The sequence below is a fragment of the Selaginella moellendorffii genome, unplaced genomic scaffold (genome assembly GCF_000143415.4).
Source record: "Selaginella moellendorffii unplaced genomic scaffold, v1.0 SELMOscaffold_36, whole genome shotgun sequence".
NCBI lineage: Eukaryota > Viridiplantae > Streptophyta > Lycopodiopsida > Selaginellales > Selaginellaceae > Selaginella > Selaginella moellendorffii.
The window spans coordinates 1,417,388-1,427,514 of record NW_003314297.1 but is presented as its reverse complement, the minus strand read 5'-3'; the positions used below and the strand labels follow the sequence as shown (position 1 = coordinate 1,427,514).

Genomic DNA, 10,127 nt, shown 5'->3' with positions numbered 1-10,127 from the left:
TAAAGTTTGTAATTATAAACATGTTTGTAATTTATAAACACAAGATTAATCTTATTGTATATGATAGAATAAAAAGAATATACTAGAAAGGGTTTAAGAAAGTTCATAAATTATAAACATGTTTATAAATTATAAATACAAGATTAATTTAAATGAATAACAACCGTTAGATAGTAAAATATTCTAAAATATTCAAATATATTCTCCTATAAGTTTTAAACCATGTGGGCGGCTACTACTGCTACTGCGAGTTTTTTATGGGATCATGCATGCCACGGGGCCATCCAACAGAGACGGCAGCCTTGCGAACCCCGCCCACCGGGGGTCTTCTTTGATCCTGTCAAGTTCTCTACAATATGGCCATGGCCGTGGAGATTCAGACCTTTGAAGCGATGGACTTAGGTGTGGCTTTGTTTGTCCTGGGCATCGCCTGGATCACACTATCACTCCTCATACGGAGAATTCGATCATCGCAACAACGGCGCCTCCCTCCAGGTCCATTCTCTTTCCCCATTTTTGGAGCGCTCTTCTCCCTCGAGGAGCCACTCCACCAGCACTTTGCAAAGATCAGCAAGAAGTATGGGCCGATCGTCTACCTCAAGATCGGAATGGCCCCGTTCGTGGTGGTGAACAACAACGAAATGGCCGCACAGGTTCTTAAGACCCACGATCTCGAGTTTGCAAGCCGGCCGGACGACGAGTTCTTTCGGATCGTCAGCCACAACTGGAACGGTCTCATCCTCGGGCCTATAGGTGATAAGTGGAAGACCATGAGGAGGATTTGCAGCACACACCTGTTTAGCAACAGTATGCTCAAGGTAAGCGCAGGATTCCGGGAGTCGGAGATGAAGCATACAGTCAAGTCCATTTTCCAGCAATCCGAGACAACGATCAATTTGCAAGAGGTTTTCAGTAGTCTCTTGTCGAATTCGCTATGCCTGGTTCTTTTTAGCGAGCGGGGGCTGGAGGTTATGGATCTCAGCCAGAAGATAGCATCTCTAAGCTTGCACCTGAACATCGGTGCCCTGCTTCCGGCACTTGACGGGCTGGATCTCCATGGAATCTACAAGAAACTCAACAGGGAGCTCATGCCTCGCCTGAAGCTCTTGCTGGAAGATCAAGTCGACAAGCATCGACGCAGAAAAGATCAAGCTGGGGACGGGTTCGTCCCTCGAGACTTCACTGACGTTCTTATATCTCTCGAGGACAAGGATAAATTGCCAGACATTTCCATTTTGGCACTGCTCGTGGTAAGTTTTACCAGCATCGTGATATTGGTTTTTTTCACTTCTTGCGACAGGACCTGGTTGTTGCAGGGTTGGAAACTTCACAAGTGACGCTCGAGTGGACAATGGCGGAGCTCATAAGCCATCCCCGAGTCGTGTCCAAGGCTCAAGCCGAACTGGACAGCGTTGTAGGGAGAGCTCGCGCGGTGCAAGAGTCCGATCTTCCAAACCTTCCATACATCGATGCCATTGTCAAGGAATCACTGCGTCTCCACCCGGCGGCCCCACTGGGAGTTCCTCACAAGAATCTCAAGCCCGTCAACCTGGGCGGCTACACCATCCCCGGCGGCTGCAAGGTTCTCGTCAACATATGGGCCATCGGACGCGATCCCACTCGCTGGTCCGACCCAGGAACGTTCCAGCCGGAGCGTCTTCTCGGCTCCAGCAGCGCCATCAACGGGCAGAACTTTGATTTCATCCCATTCTCATCGGGCAGGAGAGTATGTGCCGGCTATCCACTGGCGATGAGATCGATCGCGTTTTACGTGGCCAGTTTGCTCCAGGCATTTAATTGGCATGCTGCTAACCCGGGCGGGATCGACATGGAAGAGCGCACGAGAAGTACAACGATGAAGCTCAATGCTGACTTGCTCGTGAACGCGTCCGTCAGGCTCGATCAAAATATAATTTGCAGCTGAGCTATAGGCATGTGATGAGCGTTGAGATCGCGCGTTAATAAATTTAACTATTTATTATTTAAGTTCTTTATCATTAATATAAGCTGGACTAGCTAGAGCGTGTGGCTGTTAACCACAAGGTCAGAGGTTCGAATCCTCTTTCCAGCGTAAGACTACTCCCATTCCCATGTCTTGCGGGCTTGGATCCTCGGCAGCTCTAGCAGTCTCAGTGGCTGCCTCGCTCCTGGCTTTCGCTCGTCCCCAAAAGGATGGGAAGCTTGAGGGGAGCAATTGGATCGGCGTTTGCGAGGACGACGCACGGCTCATCAGCAGCTGGGCTTTCGAGGCAGAGAAGATCATCCATGGAAATCCATCCGGGATCGACAATACAGTGTGTACCTTCGGTAGTTCTTGCTTTTCTTTTCTTCGTTTACACAAGATCATGATCTTGGCAGAAAACGTTGTCAAGATGAAGAATGACAAGAGAGAAGTGCTCACAAACCTGGCCTCGCTGCAAATGCTTATCACGAACACCAAAGTTCCCAGAGACACCAAGAAATTGGTGAGCGGCGTTCGTCAGCTCAAGGAGAAGCACCCCAAGGTCATGTCTGGCATCTTTGATGTTATCGATTGCATCTCGGAAGACTTTCTCGGGATCCTCCAGTCACAGCCCGCGACTGTAAGCAACACTTTCGTGTCTCCTCAGCGGAGAATTCACTCGTTTACGTGCTTCGCAGGATCAGTCCCAGCAGGAAAAGCTGGAGGAGCTCGTCGTTTTGAACCAAGGTCTTCTTGGAACGATTGGAGTGAGCCATGCGTCCATTGAGAAGATTTGCAAGATCACAGCCAAGTACGGCTTGAAATCCAAGCTCACCGGAGGAGGAGGTGGCGGCTGCGTGATCACTTTACTTCCAAGAGGTAGGAAGCTTTCCTCAAATCTTCTTTATGTTCTTCTCCTAACTCTCGCTCGCTCTTGCAGGACTGTCTCCAAAGGTCTTGGAACAAGTGAGCGACGATCTAAACAGCTCTGGGTTTGAATGCTTACAAGCAGAAGTTGGTGTTCAAGGAGTCCAGATTTTGCAATAGCATCGAAGGTTTGCTCGATTCAAGACTGGTTTTTCTCCCTGAAGCACTTGGTACATTCGCACGCGAAGCCGTAGTCCGACAGCATTGCTTGTCTCTCGGTGTACGATAAATCTTCCTCCTCGATGTATGAGGTGAAAATCTGAAAACCATTTTGAGTGAAAACAAGAAAGAAAGATTTGATTCACCTGTTCTCCTTTCATGATCTTCCTCGTCGCAATTATCACAGCATTGCCATTTATGTCCTGAAAATAACTCGAGTCAAACTGTGCTCTATCCTCTCTACAAAACAGACCTCATCTCGCTTAAAAGCCTTCGCATTCGGCTCGCAAGAGTGGTTTATGCAGCTGTGCAATGCGAAAAACCCAGAACCTGGAAGTACATTCAAATTCCACGAATAGCTCTGGACGTTAAACCCACCTTGGCAGAAGGAAGCGTACTTCTCGCCCAAAGCCTCAAACAGTGGTCGAGTAATTTGTTCTGTTTGTTCCTGTGATTCAAAGACGTGGCACTTGTCCATCCATGTTATCTTCTAGTTACCTTGAGAGCTGGCTCAAGATCTTGAATGTAGAGAAAGTAGTTTTCAACGGGTGAGGCGACGACGACATCTCTGGAAAAAGCCGTGTGACTCGAGATTCTCAACGACAGAGATGGCTTACAGGTTGTTTAGCTCGAACATGCCGATGATGCTCCCATAAATCTCCAAAGAAAAAACTGGTGGTGTCAAAGAAAACGCCAAAAGAAACAAAGGTTTAGGATACGAGGTGCAAACTCCGGCTCCCACAGCGCAGCTTTGAGCTGGCTCAAGGACTAGAAAAAACATGAACATGTTAGTGTACATAATCGTTATGCTTTGGAACTTACTGCTTCCGCTAATTCCTTGATTTGGCTCCTGAAAGATGCTTCTTCTAAAGGATCAACGTCGTCTGGAAGAGCCACGGCTTCCCACCACCTGAACTTGGCGAAATTAAACTCTTACGAAGCGAAAAGCGTACTTACAGACGCTTTTCTCCCATGGCAAATGGTTTCCACGCCTCAAGGAGTGTATTTCGGTCTGTAACTCCACTGCTTTCAGAGAGCTTTTTCGTGCGAAGCATAACCTTCGCAATCAACTGCACAGAGAACGTAAAACATAGTCGCAAAACAAAGAAACAAGCGAAGGCTACCTTGCTGGCCAAATGGAAAATGTCATTGGTTTCTGGAGAGGATGAAAGTCAGGACGAGTAGAGAACAGCAGTTTACCATCAGCAAATTCTTTGAAAAGAACAAGCTCGTCCCTGTGTTGTGAAACACCATCGCAAAGCAACGAGTGGTGGTCATGCCAGGCCCTTTGTGCACACGATTTGCTACTCGCAAAAGGAAGCAAGCAAGAGTTATGAGAAGGAAGTCGCAGCGCATTCACAAACTAACCTGCAGTAAATCTCCGAGCATCCACCGGAGCACTTGACTACCTCCGGTAGCAAAAACTTGTCTCCATGAGGAAGAGAGAAACCATCACCTTTTAGAAGAACTAACGCTTCCTCCGAAGAAACACCATGCCGGTGATGGTCTTCTTCGTCATCTTCTTCTTCGTGACAGCAGCACGACTGAGTCTCTGGAGCTTCAAGTTTGCGTTGTATTTGGAGCTGGATGGAACCGACGTAGCGAAAGCAAAAGCCACACACAACCGCATCGTTCTGTCCATGAATGAACAAGAACAAGAACAAGAACTCGTAAAGCAAAAAAATTCCAATCAAATACCTTGTTATGGCTGTGCTGTGCAGCAACGAGGGGCTCTTCGATCAAGATCACCTCTTCCGCGTCAAAATCTCTCTCGGCAAAGAGGCCTGCAAGATCTCCAAAGCTAGAATTCGCGAGAGAAACAAGCACAGCGATACCTTTCCCCATCGTCGCGGTAGATTTCACGCGCAATGCCATGCCGGTCAGCTGAGAATAATACTCCTGATCCATCAAATCGTGTCAATCCACAGCGCTTTGTTAGGATCGAGCCTCGAGTTACCTCCATTTGCTTCCAAGGAGGAGAAACGAGCAGCGCGCCACCGTCCTCCATAGCCATGGGCGATAAACCCTAACAAAAACCTCCGCATTGGAATTAGGGCATCCTTGCCAGATGGCTCAGCAGAGGCGCCGGCACAGCAGCGGTGAGCGCCAGGCTCGTAGACCAGGCTCCAATGCTCTTGAGAAGGCTGGAGATTCCCAGCAAAGCACTGGATCGCGGTTCAAGCACGGCATTTTGGCCTTGGTGCTTGTTTTCTTCTTCTTAGCGTGGTATTTCCATTATTCTAGAGATCCACTCGCTAGTTCTTTGGGAGGAGGTGAGGATCTGTTCTACAGAGATATCTTGAAGGTATGCTAGATCGATTTCTCCATGTTTTCTTCATCCATCGCTTTGCTTTTCTCCTTTTTCCTCAGGCAGCATCGCGAGCTCCGCGTCTTGGAGCTAAGAGAAAGCTGAATGGTACTGTTCTCGCCTATGTCACGCCATGGTTAGTTCGTGTTTGATTGTTCTTCTCATGGATGATCTTTGTCGCAGGAATTCCAAAGGATATGATATGGCAAAAAAATTCCGGCACAAGCTCACTCACGTTTCTCCTGTGTGGTATCAGCTAAGAAGGTAGGCTTTGCTCCTCACTGTTGTGTAAGTTGATTGTTCTGTAAATTCTGTAGAGATGACAAAGGCATGAGTTTAGCGGGCAAGCATGATGTGGATCAAGGATGGATTTCCGAAGTGCGAAAGCAGGGATTTCCACTGGTATGATCTTATAGTTTTTATGTGTATCTATCAAGTTTTTGGTCTTGTGATTCTTATGATAGTTACTTCTTTCAGTGACCATTTCGCGCAGATTGTTCCGCGTGTGGTGCTTGAAGGCTGGTCCTTAGACAGCATGCTTGTGAGTGCAGACGAGAAGCAAAAGGCAATCAAGCTAATCCTCGAAGAGTGCAAGTACGTGAGTCTTTCATCTTTTTCTTTTTTTGTGATTTTCTCTTAGGGAGCAAGCTTACGATGGCATCGTGCTGGAAGCGTGGAATTCCTGGGCTTCTTACAGAATACTCGAGAACCATCGTTTACGTGAAAAGGTTTGTAAGAAACAATTTCAAGAACATTGTCTGACAACAAGAAATCTACAGGCTCTAGCATTTATCCGAGAACTTGGCTCGTCCTTACACAAGCTCAACGCTGCCAGCGCCACCCGTCCATTGCAACTCGTGCTCGTTATACCACCCGAGCGTGGAGGAGGTCCGGAAGAGTTCACGCGAGGGGACCTCCATTCTTTGCAACACGCCGTCGATGGCTTCTCGCTCATGACTTACGATTTCTCAAACGCTTATCGTCCAGGCCCGAACGCACCGCTTCCCTGGATACGCTCCTGCCTCAACTCTTTACTCGCAGGGAAATCCAACGAGGTCTCTTCCAAGATCCTGATGGGAATAAACTTCTATGGAAACGACTACGTTCTTCCGCGAGGTATGCTAGAGCTTCTTGCTCGAAACACTTTCTTAACGCTAGTTTCATTCTAGGTGGTGGAGCTATTGTTGGCGACCAATTCTTGGAGCTTCTCAAAGAGTACACTCCCAAGCTCGTATGGGATTCGATGAACCGAGAGCATTACTTTGATTACTCCAAGGATCAAAACAAGCACAGGGTCTACTTCCCCACTGCCAAGAGCGTTACTTCGAGGCTAGAAGAGAGTGTTTCCGCGGGTGTTGGAGTTTCTATATGGGAGATTGGCCAAGGCTTGGAGCATTTCTTCGACCTCTTGTAAGAATGTCTTGCGTGGTATCATTAAAAATCCAAACCCTCTGAGGAATCACGATGCAACAGTTGTCTAGATCTTGTCAACTATGGCCATGGCCGCGGACGCAATTCCACTCACCCAGAAGCGGAGCGTTTCCTCAGCTCCAGCAGCGCTATCCCTGCCACTTCGATTTCATTCCATTCTCGTCGGGTAGGAGAGTTTGTCCTGACTATCCACTGGCGATGAGATCGTTTTACGTGTGGCCAGTTTGCTCCAGGCATTCGCTTGGCGTCCTGCTAACCCGGGCGCGATCGACATGGAAGAGTCCACGGCAAGTATGGCGATGAAGCTCAATGCCGCCTTGCTTGTAAACCCGGCTCGATCAAAATATCATTTAGACATCTGTTTAGGATCAATTTGTTAACCCTACTTTTCATTCTAGGTGGTGGAGCTATTGTTGGCGACCAATTCTTGGAGCTTCTGATCCCGGGATTGCACTACTTTAAGGATCAAAACAAGCACAGGGTCTACTTCCCCACTGCCAAGAGCGTTTCTTCCGGGCTAGAAGAGAGTGTTTCCGCGGGCGTTGGAGTTTCTATATGGGAGATTGGCCAAGGCTTGGAGAATCTCTTCGACCTCCTGTAAAAATGTCTTTGACTGGTATCATTAAAAATTTAAATCATGTCGTGGGCTGCTAACTGCGAGTTTTTTATGGGAGCATGCATTCCACGGGGCCATCCAGCGGAGACGGCAAGGTGCCTTGCGAACCCCGCCCACCGGGGTCTTCGTTGAGCCTGATGGCTATGGCCGTGGAGATCCAGACCTTTGAAGCGATGGACTTAGGTGTGGCTTTGTTCGTCCTGGGCATCAGCTGGATCATACTATCACTCCTCATAGGGAGAATTCGATCGTCGCAGCAACGGCGCCTCCCTCCAGGTCCATTCTCTTTCCCCATTTTTGGAGCGCTCTTCTCCCTCAAGGAGCCACTCCACCAGCACTTTGCAAAGATCAGCAAGAAGTATGGGCCGATCGTCTACCTCAAGATCGGAATGGCCCCGTTCGTGGTGGTAAACAACAACGAAATGGCCGCACAGGTTCTTAAGACCCACGATCTCGAGTTTGCAAGCCGGCCGGACGACGAGTTCTTTCGGATCATCAGCCACGACTGGAACGGTCTCATCCTCGGGCCCATAGGTGATAAGTGGAAGACCATGAGGAGGATTTGCAGCACACACCTGTTTAGCAACAGTATGCTCAAGACAAGCGCAGGATTCCGTGAGTCGGAGATGAAGCATACAGTCAAGTCCATTTTCCAGCAATCCGAGACAACGATCAATTTGCACGAGGTTTTCAGTAGTCTCTTGTCGAATTCGCTATGCCTGGTTCTTCTTAGCGAGCGGGGGCTGGAGGTCATGGATCTCAGCCAGAAGATAGCTTCTCTAAGCTTGCACCTGAACATCGGTACCCTGCTTCCGGCACTTGACGGGCTGGATCTCCATGGAGTCTACAAGAAAATCAACAGGGAGCTCATGCCTCGCCTGAAGCTCTTGCTGGAAGATCAAATCGACAAGCATCGACGCAGAAAAGATCAAGCTGGGGACGGGTTCGTCCCTCGAGACTTCACTGACGTTCTTATATCTCTCGAGGACAAGGATAAATTGCCAGACATTTCCATTTTGGCACTGCTCTGGGTAAGTTTTGCCAGCATCGAGATATTGGTATTTTTCACTTCTTGCGACAGGACATGGTTGTTGCAGGGTTGGAAACTTCACTAGTGACGCTCGAGTGGACAATGGCGGAGCTCATAAACCATCCCCGAGTCGTGTCCAAGGCTCAAGCCGAACTGGACAGCGTTGTAGGGAGAGCTCGCGCGGTGCAAGAGTCCGATCTTCCAAACCTTCCATACATCGATGCCATTGTCAAGGAATCACTGCGTCTCCACCCGGCAGCCCCACTGGGAGTTCCTCACAAGAATCTCAAGCCCGTCAACCTGGGCGGGTACACCATCCCCGGCGGCTGCAAGGTTCTCGTCAACATATGGGCCATCGGACGCGATCCCGCTCGCTGGCCCGACCCAGGAGCGTTCCAGCCGGAGCGTTTTCTCGGCTCCAGCAGCGCCATCAACGGGCAGAACTTTGATTTCATTCCATTCTCATCGGGCAGGAGAGTATGTGCCGGCTATCCACTGGCGATGAGATCGATCGCGTTTTACGTGGCCAGTTTGCTCCAGGCATTTAATTGGCGTGCTGCTAACCCGGGCGGGATCGACATGGAAGAGCGCACGAGAAGTATAACGATGACGCTCAATGCTGACTTGCTCGTGAACGCGTCCATCAGGCTCGATCAAAATATAATTTGCAGCTGAGCTATAGGCATGTGATAAAACTGTTTAGCGTTGAGATCCGCGCGTTAATAAATTTAACTATTTATTTTTAAAGTTTATTATTATTAATATAAGCTGGACTAGCTCAGCAGGTTAGAGCGTGTGGCTGTTAACCACAAGGTCAGAGGTTCGAATCCTCTTTCCAGCGTAAGACTACTACATTTTAATCAATTGATAAGCCTTGCACTAAGATAATATCAAATTTAAGTTTTGAGATTTACTTTCCAGCGATGGCCTCTTTGATCGATCGGGTCACCGACGAAATGCCACTGGCTTCCTTCGATCCATCTTGTCCTTCTCGAGATTTATCCACATCACTGGCATTCTCATCGAAATGATCTCTAGCAGCATCGTATTTGTCCTTGAGCTCCTCCTTGGCTTCGTTGATCGCGGTGTAGCTGTCTGCTCCTTCATCCGGTGCGTCCTTCTTCTTGTCGCTCGCATTTTTCCTCGCGTCCTCAAACCTCTTCTGGACGGACTTCTTCGCCTCCTCGATCGCGTCGTATGTTCTATCCCCGCTCTGGAAGACTCTTTCACGAGCTTCGTCCGAGCTGCGATTCAAATCCTCCAGGATCTAAGAATGGGACAGGAGAAATCGGGAGGCCTTGTAGAGAAACTCACCTCTTGCCAAGCTGGTCAGAGATCGACGATCCATCCTTAGCTTGGAGTTGCTCCTCACTCTTGCCCTGCGAGATTTCGCCACTTGAGAAGAGGGAAAGAAAACCTTTTCATACCGCGATTCCCTTGTTCTTGCCCGGCTCGCCGTGACGAGCGACATGCTGCGCTAAGAAATTCCCCATATTTTCCTGAGCCTGCCCTCTGTAGCGAGCGATCGTATCAAACTCCGACTCCTGGCCACCAGCATTTTCCTCATTCTGATTTGCCGCATCGCGAACGACTGCGTCAAGCCCCGATTCACCTTCTTGCGCTCTCGCCATTGCTCTGCCCTGCCGAAGAACCCTAAAACCTTTAAACACCAATAGGTGGACCAATACACGTGTCACCACGTGGTCATTGGAGA

At 48.9% G+C, this 10,127-nt stretch overlaps 6 protein-coding genes and 1 non-coding gene across 8 annotated transcripts; 5 read left to right on the top strand and 2 right to left on the bottom strand.

The window, feature by feature from the left end:
• The first annotated feature begins 296 nt into the window (after positions 1–296).
• On the top strand, positions 297–1,981 carry LOC112349203 (flavonoid 3'-monooxygenase-like). The gene is made up of 2 exons (XM_024683183.1): positions 297–1,250; positions 1,301–1,981. Exons 1-2 carry the CDS (start codon positions 357–359, stop codon positions 1,922–1,924), a joined length of 1,518 nt encoding a protein of 505 aa, XP_024538951.1. The 5' UTR covers positions 297–356; the 3' UTR covers positions 1,925–1,981.
• A 109-nt stretch (positions 1,982–2,090) lies between these two features.
• LOC9653076 (mevalonate kinase) lies at positions 2,091–3,181 on the top strand. The gene is made up of 4 exons (XM_002978239.2): positions 2,091–2,307; positions 2,359–2,582; positions 2,641–2,821; positions 2,883–3,181. The coding sequence occupies exons 1-4, from the start codon at positions 2,091–2,093 to the stop codon at positions 2,987–2,989; spliced, it is 729 nt and encodes a 242-aa protein (XP_002978285.1). The 3' UTR covers positions 2,990–3,181.
• On the bottom strand, positions 2,808–5,089 carry LOC9653301 (histone-lysine N-methyltransferase ATXR2). 2 transcript variants are annotated; one of them, XM_024683187.1, is made up of 16 exons: positions 4,986–5,089; positions 4,864–4,927; positions 4,727–4,812; positions 4,397–4,662; positions 4,229–4,332; positions 4,153–4,184; positions 3,986–4,098; positions 3,851–3,938; positions 3,748–3,796; positions 3,646–3,700; positions 3,527–3,596; positions 3,407–3,476; positions 3,282–3,358; positions 3,175–3,231; positions 2,949–3,128; positions 2,808–2,898 (listed from the first exon to the last, which is right to left on the bottom strand). In XM_024683187.1, exons 1-15 carry the CDS (start codon positions 5,040–5,042, stop codon positions 3,009–3,011), a joined length of 1,308 nt encoding a protein of 435 aa, XP_024538955.1. In that variant the 5' UTR covers positions 5,043–5,089; the 3' UTR covers positions 2,808–2,898; positions 2,949–3,008. The 2 variants fall into 2 exon arrangements, with proteins under 2 accessions (XP_024538955.1, XP_024538956.1); XM_024683188.1 differs by having other exon boundaries at positions 2,808–2,884.
• Positions 5,063–6,808, top strand: LOC9653075 (chitinase domain-containing protein 1). Its single transcript, XM_024683189.1, has 8 exons — positions 5,063–5,333; positions 5,399–5,472; positions 5,520–5,600; positions 5,654–5,738; positions 5,830–5,930; positions 5,977–6,064; positions 6,116–6,452; positions 6,506–6,808. The coding sequence occupies exons 1-8, from the start codon at positions 5,097–5,099 to the stop codon at positions 6,748–6,750; spliced, it is 1,248 nt and encodes a 415-aa protein (XP_024538957.1). The 5' UTR covers positions 5,063–5,096; the 3' UTR covers positions 6,751–6,808.
• Positions 6,809–7,442: 634 nt separating this feature from the next.
• Positions 7,443–9,185, top strand: LOC112349146 (flavonoid 3'-monooxygenase-like). Its single transcript, XM_024682954.1, has 2 exons — positions 7,443–8,414; positions 8,465–9,185. The coding sequence occupies exons 1-2, from the start codon at positions 7,443–7,445 to the stop codon at positions 9,086–9,088; spliced, it is 1,596 nt and encodes a 531-aa protein (XP_024538722.1). The 3' UTR covers positions 9,089–9,185.
• TRNAN-GUU lies at positions 9,181–9,254 on the top strand. The gene has a single exon. It is a non-coding gene; the product is annotated as a tRNA-Asn (tRNA).
• Positions 9,246–10,076, bottom strand: LOC112349204. Its single transcript, XM_024683194.1, has 3 exons — positions 9,841–10,076; positions 9,728–9,792; positions 9,246–9,657 (listed from the first exon to the last, which is right to left on the bottom strand). Exons 1-3 carry the CDS (start codon positions 10,042–10,044, stop codon positions 9,324–9,326), a joined length of 603 nt encoding a protein of 200 aa, XP_024538962.1. The 5' UTR covers positions 10,045–10,076; the 3' UTR covers positions 9,246–9,323.
• Positions 10,077–10,127: the final 51 nt, after the last annotated feature.